This window comes from Oryx dammah, unplaced genomic scaffold, assembly GCF_014754425.2.
Source record: "Oryx dammah isolate SB20612 unplaced genomic scaffold, SCBI_Odam_1.1 HiC_scaffold_12, whole genome shotgun sequence".
Taxonomy (NCBI): Eukaryota; Metazoa; Chordata; class Mammalia; order Artiodactyla; family Bovidae; genus Oryx; species Oryx dammah.
This window is the reverse complement of record NW_024070196.1, coordinates 20065639-20086276: the sequence shown is the minus strand read 5'-3', so window position 1 is coordinate 20086276 and position 20638 is coordinate 20065639. Positions and strand designations below refer to the sequence as shown.

Sequence of the window (20638 nt, the reverse complement as noted above, 5' to 3'; positions counted from 1 at the left end):
TTGTTGAATTAAAGAATGGTTTATATAGTGCCTGTATACTCAGATGCCACCCAAGGAGAAAGTAAGAAGAAAGGGAAGAGAGAAAAAGCTGTGAGGAAATGAGTCAGTGGTCGTTGTTGGGACTTTGTAGATTTTTGGTACTTTGCTCATTGCCATGTAACCTTGTCATATATTTGGCAGTCTACATTTCTGGCAATTACTAAAATCTCTAGCAGAAGTTCACAAAATCCACACTGACAGTGACCAGGCATAGGTTTGCAGAAGAGATACAGACCCCAAGGCAGAGACTGGAAAATATTTTTCCGGTGAGAATTTTTGAAACATTCTTAATGCCACTTTTGGATTGAATAAGATTTACTACAAGTTGTATAGATGATTTGGAACCTAACACAAAGGTCATCTTCCAAAGAGAAAATCTGTGCTTTTTCTGCCTAGAATATTTTATGGTTAGCTATTTTCAACTGCAGAATGTACCATTTAATAAAACAAGAATGCACCTGAGGATTTTAGAACAGTTTCCTTCATTTAGATAAAAGTACTTTGAAAGGTAAATACGGTTTATAACATCAACTTCTCCCCCGTTTTGGATAAGAAAGAAAGTCTGAATCTCCTATAGTTCATCCAGAGGCAGTGAGGAGAAATGATGCCCAGAGGCACACCTGCACCTCTTCCTTCCAAGTCTGCCCTCCTGCACAGGGTGGGTCAGGGAAAGGGAAAATACCTTCCCCAAACAGGACCCAAAGGTACTGCTTTGTTGTACAGCTTTTTCTGAAGATCACTGGAGATGGGAATAAAGACACAAACATCTGATATTTTACCCTTCTCAGTTTATTCACCTCTAGGGCTTTATGCTCTCAACAATTGCTTAAGTTATCTTCCTTTCGATGGTTATGGACCTTCCTTACTTAATATTCATTTTCTTGCACTTAACTTGGTAAAACTCCAAGCTTACCTTTCCCAGCCTAACCCTCAGTACATAAATAGAAGCATTTCATATTTAGGAAAAAAATACTTCCTCCCTCAATAAAAGAAAAGTTTTCTACACTAGAATGTCTGTAAGCACTCAAAAACTTTTAATTTAAAACATAGAGCAAATAAAATGACCTCTTTGTGCTTAATCATATGAATCTACCCTGCTATTAAACTAGTGAATCAGAGGAGCAAGGTTTATTGAAAATGAAAAGGTATTAGCTTCATACCTCAAAAATATGATCCCTATTATATCAATAACAAAGAAAAGACATAAAAAATTGATAAAATCTGGGTGGTTATATGAAGAACTATATACATGCAAAAATTTGGAGAAGATTGCTATAAAATGTGGACAGTAGGATAAATTATCAAGGAGGAGAAGCATAAAATAAATAAATTGAAGAGATAAAATCTGAAAAAGCAAACAAGAATAAAGAGCAACTTGCAGAAGTCATAAAAGGAAATAGAAAACTATTATTTTAAAGTGCCAGGGTAGAATGTGTTTTGCGGTTTTAAAAGTCAGGAAGTATGTAAATTTTGGTGGCAATTTTTGCAAAGTCAGCGCCCCATAAAATTATTTTAACAGCTCCACAAGTTGTATAAGCTATCTTATAATAAAAATACAAATTAATGAGAAGTATAGACTGTCACTTTCAGATCTATTGTATGGTGCCTACCTGTTAATTATTTTTTGGTTTACATTATATTAAAGATCTTATTATTTCTGGTATACAAATATATCTATTTGACTGTATGACTACAGTTACACAGATGAAGGCTGAAACCACAATTGGGCTTTTTTTTTTCAATTGCAATGTAATACTTCAGGTATCATTCAATTATTTCCAAAAAGTAACTTACTGCTTGTTCTAGAAACTAAACAGAGTGAGGTGACTCTTCAGTGGTCCAAATTTACTAAAATGTTATGTAGCCACATAGGATTTTTTCTAACATTCACATGTTAGAGACATCCTAATATATTAAAGGGGCTCCCTGGTGGCTCAATGGTAAAGAATCTTTCTGCCTATGCAGGAGACCCAGGTTTGATCCCTGGGTTGGGAAGATCCCCTGGAGAAGGAAATGGCACCCAACTCCAGCATTCTTGCCTGGAGAATCCCATGGACAAAGGAGCCTGGCAGGCTACAGTACATGGAATCTTAAAGAGACACGCTGCTGCAGCTGCTGCTGCTGAGTTGCTTCACTCGTGTCCAACTCTGTGTGACCCCATAGACGGCAGCCCACCAGGCTCCCCTGTCCCTGGGATTCTCCAGGCAAGAACACTGGAGTGGGTTGCCATTTCCTTTTCCAATGCATGACTGAGCTACAAACACTTCACTTACCATATTAAAAGTGATCACAATCAGTTTGGCACCTTACACTTTCACAATATATAAGACAGCTTAGAAATATAAGATAGCTTTGTTTTATGAATTTAACTTGCAATGAAGGAAGTCAATATACAGGCATTTTTAAAAGAAAAGTTCTTGCACTGTTTTTTCCCTTTAAAAATTCAACACAAATCTTTAAGACTTTCACATGGTTTGGGTTTAATTTTACATAGTGATATTTATTGCCTATTCAGTGTATCCTTAATCTTCAATACTGTGATGATATGTTATCAAGATATATTGAATTGGAACAGAAACATCAAAACTTTTCAGTAATTTGGCAAATTGACTGAATTGTTTTGGATTAGTTCTGTGAGCTCCTGCAGGATTGCAAGTTGCTATGTCAGGCAATCCATTTTTCACCCACAGAACTAAATTTCACATAGATCCACTTTTCCCTGAATCTTAATGTGTCAGTAATTCAAACTCAGTTTTGAATATCTTCTGACCTTAGCTGGTATCAAATGGATGAAACAAAGAAGCTAAGCTGATTTTCATAAATAACCTTCTTTGGTGACTCCAAAGATCGTATAACTTACTCATCTTTTACCTTAATTGTTATCTATTGGTAAGTGGCAAATTTGATATAAGTGTGATGGAATGAACAAGAATTGAAATGATTAACACAGTTATAAGCCTCATCTGCTAAGTACCAAGAAAGAAAGAAATGATAAATGAATAACCATTTTAATAACTTGTAAGAATTTGATGAAAGTCAATACTAATCCACCCTATAAACAGGCATTTTATTAAAAGAAAGATTTGTTAATCACCCTATAAACAAGCATTTAAAAGGAAGATTTGTCTAATCACCCTATAAATAAGCATTTAAAAAGGAACAGATTCACTGTCAAATTACACTTTTGGAAGAAAATTGCCTTGATGGATGATTATGATTGAAGAACGTTGAGAGGAATCAAGTAAAGTCAATATTTAAAGGAATCAAGTAAGGTGAAATCCAGTAAGGAATGGAAAAAGAAATCTCCTTAAGTGCTTTTTAGTTGTTTCGAATAGAGGAAGAGCATGATATCAAAAGAGAGAAAGTATAAATCTGATGAGTTAAGTTGCTATGATGAAACAGATACTCCAGGCTTCACTGAGAAATTATCTGTGAAAAGTGAAAATTTTGCACTAATATCCTTAACCTGTGGCATGGGAAGTAATAAGAAGTGAGGGAGGTTGGAGAAGCAAGGAATTTGAGATGAAATGTTCGCTGTATAGACAATAGACAAAAGTCTTCTATTTAATACAATAGTGCATTTTATTTATTTTATATCATCCAAACATTGATTTCCAGCTTTGCTTCTTAAATTACTGTTGATGCTTTAAATTAAGAACAGTGAAATTATAAAAGTCTTTTTCTTAATGATAATATGTACTGAAAGGAAATGAAGTTGAAAAGCAAAATGTATTTCAGTGTGGTTAGCATTTATATGTATAAGCTGCTAAAAAATAAACTGAAATTTCACTTGTAATTGCAATCCTTTCTACAAAGGAAGATGTGCCTTTTGAAAGATATAACCTATCTGTATGATGTGGTACTCATTTGAGAATTTAAATACCTGAGTTTCAGCCATTTTAAGGTTATTTAACTTTTCCAGTCTTTCATTTCCCTACTAGTAAACCAAGGGAGATAAAATTTTCACCTCTTGGAAACACTGTAAGGATATAGACTTTTCTCCCTGACACAGTGTAACACAATAAGCTTTGAGAAATAATCTGAAAAATGTTCAAGCAGTTACTATTGATTATTATTTTTTCTTTATATTTCAAATGCATTTAAATTCTTTAATCAGCTGGAAATATGGTAGGCTACTTTCATTCCCATTACAGATCTCAAATTCATTCCTTTTCCATTGTAGTTTTTCTTGTTTGCCAAGCCAATTGAATGTTCCCACTCTACTATTCAAAACCCAACACTGAAATACGCTCTTAAGAAGGATATGCTTCTTGCAAAACTTTGAATGTATATGTAGGAACAGGACTCTGATTTATGGACGGTTCTTTAGCTTTACTTTAATTTTCCTTTTATTTTCATTGACAGTAAAATTTTCTGGAGAGTACAATCAAGATAGTGTATCCATAGAAATAACACTAATAGAAGCTTGGTCATAAACGAGAACAGTCATAACACCAACGTCCCTTACCAAGGCATTCCACACAGAGACATAACAGCACAATAAATAAAGAATTTGCCGTTTGTCACGTAACAACTAAAACAGAATTGCAGTAAAAAACTGTAATTTTATAAATGTTTCTATACTAAAAATAAAAGCAAAAATATGAGATCATGCTCTAGAGACAAAAGCTAAGAGTGAAGAGTTATAGCAAAAAAAACATTGCAAAAAATAAAAATGTTCAAGTATTGTTAGAGGAGAGGGGAAGATTTTAATGGAAGAGTTTCAGGATAAATCAATTATATTTACTACCCTAAGAAGTATACCAACATAATTGTCTTTGTCCATGAATACCTTATCCTGCTAAAATACACACTGTTATCCATTTAAAGGACAAGATTCTATTTCCTTGGGACACCTCTCATATTACAAGGATGGAATAAAATTCATTGTTTACCTTGATTATAAGTAGATGATAATACTTTAGAAGTATTCTTAAGAACAGGCCAGTGTGATGCCCTGCAATAGTAGGAGCCTGGGAGTTAAAAACTGATTCTACTATTTCTTTAAATCATTGTCTGTGAAAGATACTTCCCAGTCCTGAAATAAAATTTCACTTCGTGTTTCAATTTTACTGTAAGAATTGAACTATTAGAACTAGCAGAGAGCAGTAAAAGCAATAATAACAATAATAAAATAAACAGTTTACTGATGCTTACTTTAAAAAAAAAGGTAATGAAAAAAGATGGATCACTTAATGGAACTAAGAACTGAATAATGCTTTAGTGGGGTTATTCCTACAGGATAACAATTTCTTCCCCAACATAACTAATCTAAGCAGTGCGTTTATTCTTTGTGGTTGAATATTATATCAGATTTAAACAGTGGCTAGTTTCTACATGATTAGGAAAGACATGTTTGTCATGGGAGTAAAAAAATAAAATTTGTCTGTTAAATTACACATAAATATAAGGTACAAATGTATTTTTAAAATACAGATTAAAATAATCACACTTGCATTGTGTACATACGAAAATACAGTATTTAATATTCAATATACACAGACACATTTATGATAAATGCAACTATTTGGCAATGCCAGTTCTTTCAGGGTTTTTGCTGTCTCCTATTTCCATAAACATGGAAACAAAAATGCTCTGCCAACATTTCCTAGCTCTGGCGGACATCCTGAAGCAGTTTGTTAATCTCAGCCACTAGCTCACTGGCATCCATGAGTTCATGTTTGCCGTCATTGAGGTGGTTAAGCACATTGTCAAAATCATCCTCTTCATAATTCTCAGGGATCTCCTCCATGGCCGGCAGCCATTTTGACGAAGGCTGCACACTGGAGTGAGTTCCAAGTGGGGGCCCAGAGTTGTTGGTCGGGTTTTGAAAATGCGTACTGGCTGCCCAGGCCGCCACCCCCTGTGGGTAACCCACAGTCTTGGCTGGCAAAGGTCCCTTCCGGCGCTCCAGTGAGTTGGACCGGTCCATCTCACTGCACTCAGAATAGGTGTCCAGAGAAGGGGGCAAGAGGCGCTGGAACACGCTGCTCATTTCCGAGAGCAAAGAGGACGTGCTGGTGTCCCCAGAGTCCTCCTCACTTGGGGAGTCTTTCCCAAAGGTGGAAAAACTCTTCTTCTTCTCACTAGAGTCTACAGGCTGCACGTCATCCTCAAGACTCTGATGTGGATGCTGCTGCTGGGGCTGTGCTGGGAATTCCTCCCCGGGGATGAACATGTTGCTCCTATAATCCGAGGAGGGTGAGGGCAGCGGCGGCATCCAGCACTGGTCGGAGTGTCCCAGGACCCTGCACTCTTCCGTGCACAGCCTCATAGCTGTACTCAAGAAAAGCGACAAAAGCAACAAGGATTCAGTGTTACGCGTCGTGTGACTCAAACATAATAGAAAAAAAAACGTAATTTTATATTTTTTTCAAATACACAATTTTAAACCATCATCATGATACTACCGTATTACTTTACACATTAGATGGACTATAGTTACAACTTTAATATGACTGCTGGTTTTATGGACCTAGTGTATGTGTGTGAAAGTCTCTTAGTCGTGTCCAACCCTTTGTGACCTCATGGACTATACAGTCCATGGAATTCTCCAGGCCAGAATACTGGAGTGGGTAGCCTTTCCTTTCTCCAGGGAATCTTCCCAACCCAGGGATTGAAACCAAGTCTCCTGGACCTGGTATATATACTTTTTCTTGTCCATCAAATAAGAAAGGAGGATTATGACTCATGTACTTCTCAGGAATATCATCTGCTCCTCAAGCAATAAGAAAATGGATGGATAACTTATGAATGAAAATGTCTGGAAGAGAGCTAAGGTGTGAGTGATGAAATATTTGCTGAACATAAACTCTATGAAAACCCAGAGGTGTATGGTGAAATCCATAACTTTAGAATGCTACCAGATAAGCCTTGAGTGACACCTTTGAGTACCTTCTATAATGTAGTCTATCTGACCTACTTTACTTTTAGTGGAAGCACTGAGACTATAATAAACTAATAAGTCATTATACTTATCAATCTCATAAAAATATACTGGATTATTTATTGATTTGTTACTTAAAACAGCAGTGCAAATTATCCTCAACTACCAGCCATCTGCAGTTACTCTGTTAAGAAGAAATCTTTTAGAGGTTTTAAATTCAAAAAGTTGGAAAAGTTATCAAAAGATGAAGAACATGAAGAAAAAAAAAAAACACTGGTTAGTTCTTCCAGATGTTATGATGCTCCATTGGAATGTTAGTGGCTACACTCAGAATATAATCAGTGATATGAGAAAACCAGGAAAATGAAGAAGAAGGGAAAAATCTCTAAATTTGGCAAATATATTAACTACATAACCAGCAAGAAATGTGAAGATGTAAAATACACTCCACAAACCATCCATCTCTTTCAGTGATCGTTAGGTCCTTTCAATATCATGATTTCATTTTAGCTCAAATGACAGTATACAGAAAATGCAAACTAATTATCTTAGATTTGAATTAAAACTGGATTGATATCAGCCCTACTTATCCATTCAGAGCTAATTCTGTAGATATGGCTGCTGAAGAATGATTTCTCTTCCAAATTATTGCTAAAAAGGATGACTCTTGAACAATGCCAAATCCCCTGTCAGGAGAAGCAAGTTGTTGAGTGTGCTTTTTGCTGTATCCCCAGTACTAGGTAAAGTGTCTGAAGTGTCTGCATAGACTAGGCATTTGCTACATATTTTCTAATTATCAGGGAAATGCAAATCAAAACACACAATGAGAAATCACCTCCAACCTACCAGAATGACTATAATAAAACACAAACACAAAAACCCAAAGGATAACAAGTGAGGGGAGTGTGGAGAATTGGAACATTTGTACACTGGTGTTAGGAATGTAAGTGGTGCAGGTACTATGGAAAATAATATGGAGGTCACTCAAAAAATTAAGAGAGAACCACCATATGATCTAGCAATCCCATCTTTTGGATTTACCCATAAGAACTGAAATCAAGATCTCAAATAGATACAGCACTCCCCCTGTTTAGGAAAGCACTACTCACAATAACCAAGATGTGAAAACAAACTAAACGTCTATCAACTGTTGAATGGATAAAGAAAATGTAGTATATGCATACAATGGAATATTATTCAGCCTTAAACATGAAGGAAACTCTCTAAAATGTGATGATGTGGATGAACCTTGAGGACATTAAGCTTTGTGAAATAAGCTAGTTACAGTAAGACACATACTACATGATTCCTTGTATTTGAGGCATCTAAAATGGTCCAATTCAGAGAATCCAGGAATGAAATGGTGGTTAACAAGCATTAGGCAGACTGGGAAATTGCTAATTAACAAGCATAAATTTTCAGTTAAGCAAGATTAAGTTCAAGAGATCTGCTGTAAAACACTGTACCTACTTTTAACGATATCACACAGCTTAACCAAATAGAGTAGATCCCATATTAAGTGTTCTTATACAATAAAATTGGAGAAGGAAATGGCAACCCACTCCAGTATTCTTGCCTGGAGACTCCCAAGGACAGAGGAGCCTAGTGGGCTGCCGTCTATGGGGTCGCACAGGGTTGGACACGACTGAAGCAACTTAGCAGCAGCAGCATACAATAAAATAAAATTTTGGAAAAGACTTATGCACAAGAAAGTGAAGAGTAAATGTCACCTTTCAGAAAAGGAGATGTAAAGGACTTTGTTCAAAGGTGTGGAAGTCCCTGCTCTTCATCATGTGCATCTCAGAGATAATTCTGTTCTTATACCTCATCCATTCTGGGTCTCAGTTCTTAATAGAGAAGGAGTCACTTGAAGAACAAAAATGAGAGTGAGAACTGTGAGAAAAAATGTCTGATTGTTAGGAAGGCTAGAAATTCAAAGTACAGAAAATGATGGATAGTGTGAATGCCAATCCCGTGGAAATCACAATGGGGTGAGAGAAAGCAATACTGAGGATCCTTGTGTCATTCTGCTGTGAAGAAAAGTGACATTTAAATCAGCAAGATTAAAAAAATGTAGATGTGCTGACTTCAAGCATTACTATTATTGGGGGATATTTACCAGCTATTGTTGTTTATCCTATACGGACAAATCAAAAGATGTTGAAAGGAACTGGAATACCTCCATAGCCATGAGGTTTTCTAAGCACCGAAATAACTATCAAATGGTAATTAATTTTTTCCTTAATTCCCTGAGTCTCTGAAAGTGGAAAGGAGATCTGTCTGTATTGTCTTACTCACATCCTTTTAGAAGGAAGAGTAACAGACCTAATGACATCTCTTCAGTTGTTTTCTGGCCTTTAATTCTGTGGGAAGGTCTTAATTGTTTGATCGAATTTGTTTTGTTTTATGTTTAATGAGGGGGGAGAAAAAGAAAAATTACACAAGCTTCTAAGACTCCTGAGCATGATCAGCTTTCTAGAGAACTGAATATAATGAAAATCACAATCAATACCATCTGAGTAATTAAAACAACAGTTCGTATAAAAAATAAATTTGGTCATAGGAATTTTTAGGCAGGGAATGCTATCTTATAACTTCACAATAAATAAATTGGCCTTTAGTTATAAAATAATAAATTAACAACTTTTAAAACTAAAAAATATGAAAAATTAATGAATAAAGATTAATGGGGATAATTTTTTTTTTCCGCTCAGTCATGTCCGACTCTTTGCGACCCCGTGGACTGTAGCCCACCAGTCTCCTCCGTCCATGGGATTCTCCAGGCAAGAATACTGGAGTGGGTTGCCATTCCTTCTCCAGGGGATCTTCCTGACTCAGGGACTGAACCCAGGTCTCCTGCATTAGAGGCAGATGCTTTAACCTCTGAGCCACCAGGGAAGCCCAATGGGGATAAGGAAGGCTAAAATAATAGAGATGGAGGAACAGTGGCACAGAAGGGGCATTTCTTAATTTCATTGGTATTTTCAACCTTTACCCCAAGACTCAACTGTGCGAAATCATTCTCAGTGTACATACAGCTTAGTGTCACAGATGTTCTACACCATATCCAGCAAATCAGGACTTGTTGGCTAGTCATGCAAGTGGCTAATCTTCCTTTGTTCCTTGAAAGCTCTTGTCCGGTGATTAAACTTTCTCTGAGGAGGGAAAGTCATGGGGAAACAGAAAACTCTGTTTTCCCACAGCAAGATGGTGAGTTTTCTCTCAGTACTAGACCTTATATTCAGGACAGGAAGCAGGCATTGATTATAAGGTAAATATATGCCTAACTCCTATCAAGCCATTAGTCATTGAGTTATCAATCTATTAAGAGCCTGACATATGTAAAATGGTGTTATAGCTCCTCGCCCTCAAATGGTTTCCAGTACTAGAATAATCAAGTGTGACAAATGAGGTCATAGATGTCTAAAGTGTCAAACTATATGATGCTGAGACAATATTTAAAAAAAAAAAAAAAAGTAGGATGTCACTTACATGCAGAATCTAAAAGCTATAACTGGTGAATACAACAAAAAAGAAACAGGCTCACAGATATAGAGAATGAACTAATGGTTACCAGTGGAGAGAGGGAAGAGAGGAGGGACAAGATAGGGATAAGGGATTAAGAGGTACAAACTATTAGGTATATTCTAAACTATTAGCCACTGTTCTATATAACTATAAGTGAAATATAACTTTTAAAAATTCTGAATCACTGCATTATATACCTATAACATATAATATTATATAGCAACCATACTTCAATAAAAATAAAAATTTAAAAAAAAGAGTAGAGGTGGATGCTGAAGCAGTTAAAGAGAAACTTGAAACAAACTTTGAAAGATGAATAGAATTTAGATAGACAAAGACAAGCTAATTTTTCAAGTAGAAACGTGAACATTAGCGAAGGATTGCTGTGTTATGTAGAAATGACCCTGCCTTTTGCAAAAGATAAAAAAAAATAATAAATTTAATAAGCTAAGACTGGATTTCACTGGCCTTGAAATGTCAAGACAAACAGCTGAATTAGGTGTTGCCGGAAAACAAAAGTCAATTACTGTTTTTGAACTGCTACTGCCAAGTCACTTCAGTCATGTCCAACTCTGTGTGACCCCATAGACGGCAGCCCACCAGGCTCCCCCATGCCTGGGATTCTCCAGGCAAGAACACTGGAGTGGGTTGCCATTTCTGAAAAAGTTGTTCAAGCTGTATGAAAGAAAGGTTTGACAAAGGAAGAAGCTACTGGAGAGTGAATATCACTTCATGTGCTGAAACAGAAAAGCAACCAGAAGTAGGGTACCAGCCATGAGAATGGAGAGGACACAGAATTAAAGAGGAATGTTTGAATTAAATAATCATAGATGTTACAATGCTTAAAAAAAAGAAAAAAAAATGAAATGAGCTCAGTCAAGGAGTATCGCAAGGACATCCTGGCGGGAGATTTTGCAAGCATTTGTGTAGAGTTGTAATTCAAAGTTGAATGAGTAAGGAAGAAAGTATGTTGACAAACATGAGCCAACAGACAAAAATGCATGCTGACTTTACTGTTCAGAATGCAGAGTCCTCCTGTGGGAATTAATAGAATGAATTAATAGAATGAATGACCAGAAATGACCCTGTTGGCAGGCAAAGCAATATAACATAATCTATATTTGATCACAGTCTAATGCAGAAAAAAACAGTTGGAATAAGACACTGAAATCCTAAAAATATCCATGCTTTAAAAAAATTGTGCTGATTTCCGTTAATGGCATTCAGATGTGGACTTAACATTTTTTTCTACTTGGAATATTTCCTGGGAATATAAAGTTTACAAAGCAAAACTTTTACACACTAATGTGTTGAAAGAAACTGCAAATGTGAAGAATAAACCAGAATATGGGTAATGTATCATCAGAATGATGGTGATAATTAAGTATAGATATTTGATTATGCACATTTCTATACTAGCCAAGCATACAAAAAGCTTAAGATATTTTATGGATCATTAGTGACTTCCTGGTGCAATGTGCCTCTAGAATGCTGCTGCTACTGCTAAGTTGCTTCAGTCGTGTCCAGCTCGGTGCAACCCCATAGATGGCAGCTCACCAGGCTCCCCCTCTAGAATAGTTTCTACAATACCCCACATAGAGACAAGAAGCTAATAAGGTAGAAGTGTATGTACTGTAATATAATCTATTAAAATACAGTTACATGGCCTAGCAAAAGAGCTCTCCCATGACACACCCAGATTAAGTATAATTTTGTGGAATTCCTTTTTAAAGACTTGTCTACATATTAACTGGTGTTATTAAATGGTAATATAAAAATGAGCCTCTAACTTTCAAAAGAAATGTGACTTAGGAGGAGTCTAAAGTCACTCACTAAATAAGGCTCTGGTATCTAGAGTTTATCAATATCGACCTATTATTTCCCCAATTGTCCTTTATTCTTTAACATTTATTTTAATTACTTTAATTCAAGCATTAGATAACTCTCCTGCCATGAACATAACCTGGCAGTGGTAACTTTGAAAATATAGGCTAGAATGAAAGAGGAGTTGTGACCTTTTTTTAAAAAAATTGGACCATGATTAGTTATTGAATTAGAGAATTTCAGAGTTAAAAAAGGACTTTAGGCATCATTTGGGCCCAGCAAGGTTATCCAAGCAGGGGCAGTTATACTTTTAACTATAATGATAAATGCATTGTGTCAATGAGTCAACTTTCTACAATTGAAAAGATAACAGGAAATATTGGTATTATACCCATGATATGTTTCCATTTTATGAAATAATGTAAGTTGGGTAATTATATGATTGCAAATTAGGGATCAATATTCAACATTTGAGTTCCACCAGTATTATAGAATCATAGAAATTCAGCCAACTTTTTCATTTCATGGATAAGAATAACAAAACTGTTTCTCTATGAGCAAATTGTCTGAGGCCATATATATTCCACTAGTTTTTTCAAGAATTTCTCTTTAAATTGGTCTAGAGAATTTATGAATTTAACAAAAACAAACAAAAAACCCCCACCATGAGTGACTGTGTAAGTATCAGCTTTCAGTGTACATTGATTGTAGCCCTTAATGTCACTAGAAGTCCTTCCCATACATCATCCTGTCAGAAATGCAGTATCTATTACAGTAATAGCATAATTAAATAAGCAGCATTTCATTGGTTCTCAGACAGGTAGTAAGACTTTAGAAAGGCAAAACAAATACGTCCGTCAAAGTATTAAAAAAAAAAAAAACTTACTTTATATTATTCTTGATAGATTTGTGTTTATGAGTAGAGGCATGGGTTCAAATCTCACCTCTAAAATATACAAATTGCTTGATTTTGTATACTTTTTTTTTAACCTTTATAAGCTTCTGTTTTCAAATCTTAAAAAAAAAAAAAAAGAACACTACTGTTACTACCATCACCACTAATTGCTATGCCAGAGTGCTGGGAGAGGCAGTGCAGGTACAGAACTCATGAGCCCAGAGGAAGCACTGGGGCATCACTGGTAACTGACTGTGACTGCCTGGATTAATATTAATATTCCTGCAGCTGCTGCCACCATTATGACTACAGTTTACGAGAGCTAGCATTTCTGTTTACTGATTTCCACTGAGTTTCGGTGGCTCTCTGAAACTCCCTCAGGTCTGTTTCCTAAACTATCTTATTTATCTGTATTTAGGAAACAGTTGTTCATGGACTCACACAGGTAATACAGTTTTGTTCTCCTTTTCTTTCATTTATCACTTCATTTATTCATTTATCAAGTGGCAGTTATTTGATCAGCATTCAGTAGAATTTAGAAATGTAAGTAGCCAAAGGAATAGGTTCTGAAGGGTTGATTTAATATTATAGTCTTCAGTAACAGGGTTGCTACAGTGAGGCAGTCAGTATTTACTCAGCTGGATCTGAGAGTTTCTACTGCAGGATTAGAGAGGAGGGACTCTAAGGAAAACGTGGCTCACAATTTAATAGGGTCTCCTCCATCTAGCTGTGTACGTATAAATTCCCCTCTTGGACTCTTGCCCCTCCTTATTTATAGTGGAGACATAAAATGAAAGGTGGCAAAAAATATTCCGTGCTTGCCACCTACAAAGATGCATTCTTTTGCCTATTTTTAGTGATTGAAGTATACCATTCCCTAGAGTATTTTCATCTCTGATTATGTGAGTTGGTTCCCATCACAGGAAATGTGTCCTCCAAATTATAGTCCTGCTTACCACTGGGCACCAAAACAGGCTGTCTGAATAAAAAACAACCACCCAGTAATTTGACAGAATTTCTCAAGAGTGCTCTATGGCAGTAGCGGATGAGGGAGAAAGAGGAGGGAAGTGGTGTGGTTTTCTATCCTCCTCTCCCCACTCCTTCCTTCTTGTCCTCTTAAGCTTTCCTGTTTATTCCCTTTCTCTACCAACTGATTACTATGAATTTTAATTAAACAATATAAAATTGTTTCAATTTATGTTCATTACTGATAGGGTGCATATAGCTAATTTAGTACAAAGAAAAAATAAAAGCATGGGAGAAACCACTCACTCCACTGGGGCAGTAGACCTGAAAATAAGGATTTATCTATCACCACACTCTTACCTGCTGGAATTCTTCCATCTGTAAGAAACAGATCACTGAATCCTTCACCCAGCAGCCTGTCTATTGGAGAATCTCGCCCCAGATCATAATCACTGTCTCCTGCTTCACTGTCACCACGGCCACTGTCTTTCAAGCTAAATTTGTCCATGTCTTGAAGGGCATATCTAGAAAGAGAAGTCAGGGAAAGTATAGATTTTGCTCTTCAGCATTAGGTTATTGGAGATATAATAGGTAACAGGGGGGTCATTCATACCTATAGCTCCTGGAATATTTGTTTCCTCTAAAACTTGGCCTTGGCTGATATTGTCCCTGGTGAAGCATTGAAAGAAGCTGGGAGACCTGCTGGAAACCAAAGAGACTGTATTGATTCCTGGACACAAATCCCCCAATACTCAAAAGCTTTAAGCAAGCAACTACAGTTATTACTCACTACTTTATCCTAATTAATTGAACATATTATCTTCATTTGAAAGACCTACACATGCTAGACTCTGATAGACCATGCAACCAGCCACCAAACAGAAATGAAATAAGTCCCAGAGAGATTTAGATGTTATCATACAGCTGACATTTTCTTTTTGAAAGAGGATTCCTTTATTTAAACAATGACTGATTACCTCTATTTTATTGTTCAGGTTAAAGTGATCAGTTATAAAAATACATGGGAAATGCTGTAAAAATACATGGGAAATGCTGTAAAATGCTGTAAAACGTGTAGTCAAAATAATGTCAGAAAATTTTCAAAAGTTGAACAAATACACATGCACTGGGATGGGATTCTGGAAGCCTCCATTTTTAAATTTTTCTTAGAGATCATAACTATGAGAATTAGAGCAAGCCCCTTTGTTTCTGGCTTGAAGTATCATAGTCTGAGGATAAGGGGACTCTAATTAGACAGTCCTTTGCTAGCTTCACATTTACTTTTCAACATTACACATAGTACATGCAAGCAAATTCTTTATGAAAAACTTAAGACCAGCATGCTGAGGTGTGTATATTTGCTTTACATAATGTAACGTGCATCCTATTTAATTTCCATTTTGTTAGTACTGTTACTTAGTAATGGAAACATTTAAGAACTAAGACATAGACAACTTCTGACCACTAACAACTGAGTGTGTCAGTGAATAGGTGCAGGGTGTGATCTTACCTCAACAGCAGGGGTGGCATGGGTGAGTTCTAATGAGAAATTCTCTGGCACGTGGTTTGATGAGATGGTCACCAAACTGTTGAGGGACTGGTGACTGTTGTGACTCTGCCGGCTGCCCATCTGCCCTCTTTCTAAGGTGGGAGATGAAGACGGAGATGACCTGTGATGAGATCTGATGGGCAGGGTGCCATTAACGGTAGGCACCAATGTGATGTCCCCTTTGTGGATCTGCCTGGAGGGTCTTTTGGGATGATGCTGGTATGTCGATTCTGCTACCCTGCAGTTGTAGGATCTAGTGTCTTTTTTTTCTCGGTTACACCTAGTTGCAAACAGCACCATAATAACCAACAACACTGCACAAATTGCTCCTAAGGAAATGATTATAATCATGGAGACATCCAAGGGTGCCTGGCTTACTGAGGTCATTGCTGTACTTGTCACCGACTCTGCATATTCAAAGATCACACACTTCAGAAGGACTTTGGTATGCAGCTGAGGATTGCCTTTGTCCTGGATGACAACTGAGAGCTCCCATTCTGTGTAGGGAACAGATTCCATGCTTACGTTGGTATGGATGTCACATGATCGTGGATCAATTACAAAGATATTCTCCTCATTACCTGCTACTATGGAGCAGCTGAGTTCTGCATTCACACCAGAGTCTCTGTCAATTGCCCTAATTCTTGTGACATGAAAGCCGCTTTCAACCCCTTTGGGGATGGAGATTTCTGCCGTGTTATTGCGCAGTGCAGGCCCTATAACCACAGGGACATTGTCATTTTCATCAATGATGGTGAGCACAACTGTGGTATTGCTTACAAGTTGCTTTGGACTTCCACCATCTCTTGCTTCAACCACAAAAGTGATCTGACTCACCTCCTCATGATCAAAGATTCTGAGGGCGTAGATGGCTCCATTAGATGGGTCAATGGTTACATATGTAGTTATGGAACTTCCCAGGATGAAACTCTCCAAAATGGTATATGTCACTTGCCCATTTTCTCCAAGATCAGGATCTGTGGCTGTAACAGTGGTGATATATGCCCCAGGTGAGTTATTCTCTGAGATTGCAAATTCATATCGACTTCTCTGGAAGTGAGGTGGATTGTCATTTATATCATTGATTTGAACAGTAAAATGTTTTACTGTAGAGAGACTGGGTGTCCCCTTGTCCTCAGCAATTACAGTCAAACTGTATTCAGATCTCTTTTCTCTATCCAGCGTGGCATTCGTCAAGATTAAATAATTGTTTTCATAAGTCTTCTGAAGTTTAAAGTGACCATGTCCATGAAGCTTACAAACTATTTCTCCATTCAGCCCAGAATCCTTGTCCTGAACCCTGACCAAGGCAACAAATGTGTCAATAGGATCCCCTTCAAAAATATAAGAAATTTCTTCTTTTCCAGGGGACATGAGGTTTATGCTAATTTCAGGTTTATTGTCATTAACATCCACAACCTTAATTATAATTTTGCAATGTGCTGGGATTGAATTTGGACCCAAATCTTGAGCCTGAACATCAATCTCATAGGATTTGGTGATTTCATAATCCACCTGCTTGAAGAGAGTCAAATGTCCTCTTTCTGAATCAATCTTAAAAGTCTCTATAATTTTGGGAGACACATGACTGCTGAAGGAATAGACAATTTTCCCATTAGCGCCCTCATCTGGATCAGTGGCATTCAGATCAAGGAGCAAAGTGCCAACAGGGGAGTTTTCTAAGAGTTGTATTATATAAGACTGCTGTTCAAAAGCAGGGCTGTTGTCATTAGAGTCTGAAATACTGATTTTTAGTATGGATGAGCCAGACCTCTGAGGCACCCCCATGTCGGAGGCGGTGAGCTGAAGCTCATAGCTTGACTTCAGTTCCCGATCCAGCTCTCTGACCACTATGAGTTCTGCATACTTTGCTCCATCAGTCCTGGTTCGAACCTCGATATTAAAAAAATCATTGGCAGAGAGAGAGTACGTGTGGAGGGAATTTTCCCCAACATCTGGATCAAATGCACTGTCCAGAGGGATACGGGTCCCCACTGCCGCGCTTTCTGAAATCTCAATAGGTATGAGAGATCTTGAAAACTGGGGCGAATTGTCATTAATATCCAGCACTTCAACTTCGATATGGAATAGCTGCAGATGCTCAGTGGGCAGAGTGATCACATCAAACTCTATGGAACAGTTCAAGTTTTTCTGACATAGTTGTTCGCGGTCAATTTTTGATCCTATGCTGATTTCCCCGTTATCCTCGTTGACCACGAGTAGAGGATAATTTCCCCGTTGCATGGCTCGGAAGCGAACAGTAGAAGGATTAGGTAGCTTAACTAACACATCAGCCACATCCTCTGATAGTCTTGCAATTACCGATCCAACCCTCTGCTCCTCATAAATCCTGTATTTCAAATTCTTGCCCAGCACATCCAAGTTGAAAGACACCACCAAGAGTGCAAAAACAAACGTAAAGTGCATTTTAGCATTCATTTGGTACATCGGTCAGTTTATGAGATTCCGCTCACAGAGCTAGTTAAAACAGAAAACCAATCCCCTCAACTTCCTTTGGCAACTTAAAGCTAAGCTATATTTGGTAACCGGAAACTTGAAAGCGTCTCAATAACACAGCACAGCAATTAACAGCTCGCAAACTTTTGCTTTATACACACCGTGTCACGCCTTCCAGATATTACCGGCATGGAGTCCAGTCCTTGCATTTGTTTGGCCGTTCGTCCTCTTGGCAGGCAAAGAGAGTGTCACCTCCGCGTTTTCCCCCTTGTGTAGTCGGAATCCATCTATTGCAGGGTGCCGGCGGAGTCCGCAATGGATCTTTCCCGAGCGATTCTCTCTCCCTTTCTCTGCTCGGCTGCAGACTAAACGCCCGTGATTGCTGACTCCAGTCTAAAATCTGTACAACTTCACTTCAACTCAGACAAAGCTCTCTTGCCCGGCGTGTGTTGAATCGCTTCCAGCCAATCAGCGTCCTTCCAAATCAAAAGCTGATGGAGTCCCCAAAGCGAGGGCTGGGCAGACTGGAGAGGAGGGTGGGAGAAGGAGAGAGACGGGGAGGGCTGGGGGGCGGGGGCTGGGGGCGCGGGAGAGCGCGAGCCTGGGAGAGCAGGGCCGGTGGGGGCTGGGGGAGCAGGATGCGGGAGGCTCCGTGACTGCTCCTGCCTTCCTCCGCCCCTCTCCCTTCCTCCTCTGCATCTACTGCATTCACTTTCTCTTAGCGTGCCACGACAAAGGAGAGACAAATTACAGAAGAAAAACTTTAAATCAACTTCTGGTCGCCTTTATTCATTTGGTATTTTAAATTGGCCTGGTTTTCTTAATTGCCCTTTCTTCTTCCGCAAACATGTAATCATCTTGCTTTTCATAGTCCTTAAGTACTGGTTTAACTTAAAATACCTCTAAGTGCATTTTTTTGGTGGAGGAATTTAATAAAATTTGAAAACTTGCTTCTAATTAGGCTTGTTTGCCCGCCTCCTTCCCCTCCCCCTCTGTAAATACTTGGGTCTTTCTCCTTTTGTGAGCACAAGCAGATTTTCTTGTGCTCTGTTTTAAAGAACAGAACTAGTAAAGAGGTTTCATTTTCTGTTTTTCTTTCATCTTTATTCTTTGAAGATAAGAAAAAGGCTATTTTCCACTCTTGATTTCTCTTAATTAGCAAGATTTAAAGGAACACCTTAAGATTCGAAACTAATTAACAATATAGTTCTACCTTATAACACTTCTTGCCTGGACTTTGGCCAAAATTGGCTATGATATTTCTTTGCCCTGTACTTCAAAAAATCCTATTTACCTTTGGTAAAAGACATTTCATGGTTTAGCATGTCAATTTCTACGGAAAAAATACTAGACTATCTATACATGGTGAATCTTCACAATGAATACTGGGGGGACACGGACTCAGAAATTTACAAGTCAAATTTTTATAATATATGTATTATTTATGAAGACACTTTTAGGATTTGTATTTTAAAAACCCAAAGCTTGTTTACATTGAAAAATAAGATGCCTGAGCTGAAAATTGCATTTTGTGTGCATCAAAATGCTAAGGAAATATCATGGGAGGTTTGTGCTCTATCCAGGTCACAGAAACTGATATGGTATTCTTATTTGAAAATATGATTATTTATGATGTTCTTTCTGCTCTGCAATTCCTTTTAAGTTTATCATCATGGCTCTATTCTTAATGCTTTTTTTCATACCTCTTGCATTATTCCTCAGCTGTCTTCATCCACTTGCATATTTGCTGTTTCACATAATCTCACTGTCACTTTTTTCCCATTTATTTTCTCCCACTCTCTCTTTTGCCCCCCAGAAACATATAAAAAAAGTAATTTTCTGATTTTTCCACTTTGCTTACTCTCAGCAGAGCTCAGCTAAAGTAACTAAGAAGATTCTTTCCAAAAAAGAAAGCAGAGGAGTCTCAGCATGAATTCTCCTTATTTTTAGGCATTCAAAAGCATTTTATAAGCCATTGTCTTTTTCTCCCCCCTCCAGAAACCAGTGCTGTGTGGCAAATTGTGCAGAATAGAAATGCCTATAATGAATGTATTTAGTACTGGGTCACGCTGATGAACATTCTGCCCCCATGAATAATACTGTTTTACAAGTTTGTAGCCCTTTCAAATTGCTGATCCCAAACCCTATAGCAAAACTAGGAAAACTACCACAACCAACTGGGACTTTAGAAACTCATAGCCATCTGTCCTAGATCTTTAACAATCTGAGCCAATAATTATATCAATTCAGGCTTTAGTGAACCCCTTTGCAGACACCAAAAGAGCAAAGAAAGGAATTAGTGACTATTCAAAGTTGGGGTGAAAATTCAAAGGTAATCTAATTCTATTAGTCTAGGAGAGTTTTCTTTTTGGATTTGGTAAGTCTACTTCCCAATACCCCAAGAGCAATGATTTTGATTATCTTAATGTAAAAGACATTTTTCGTATGCTTAAAAAGTAAAAATATCTTAAAAATCTTTCACTTATTTCTGACA

At 37.5% G+C, this 20638-nt stretch overlaps 1 protein-coding gene across 2 annotated transcripts; it reads right to left on the bottom strand.

Annotated features, from left to right (window-relative positions):
- Positions 1–4364: 4364 nt before the first annotated feature.
- PCDH18 (protocadherin 18) lies at positions 4365–18674 on the bottom strand. Of its 2 annotated transcripts, none has more exons than XM_040250502.1 (4): positions 15649–18674; positions 14752–14840; positions 14499–14662; positions 4365–6315 (listed from the first exon to the last, which is right to left on the bottom strand). In XM_040250502.1, the coding sequence occupies exons 1-4, from the start codon at positions 18133–18135 to the stop codon at positions 5648–5650; spliced, it is 3408 nt and encodes a 1135-aa protein (XP_040106436.1). In that variant the 5' UTR covers positions 18136–18674; the 3' UTR covers positions 4365–5647. The 2 variants fall into 2 exon arrangements, with proteins under 2 accessions (XP_040106436.1, XP_040106437.1); XM_040250503.1 differs by having other exon boundaries at positions 14752–14837.
- Between the last annotated feature and the right edge of the window lie 1964 nt (positions 18675–20638).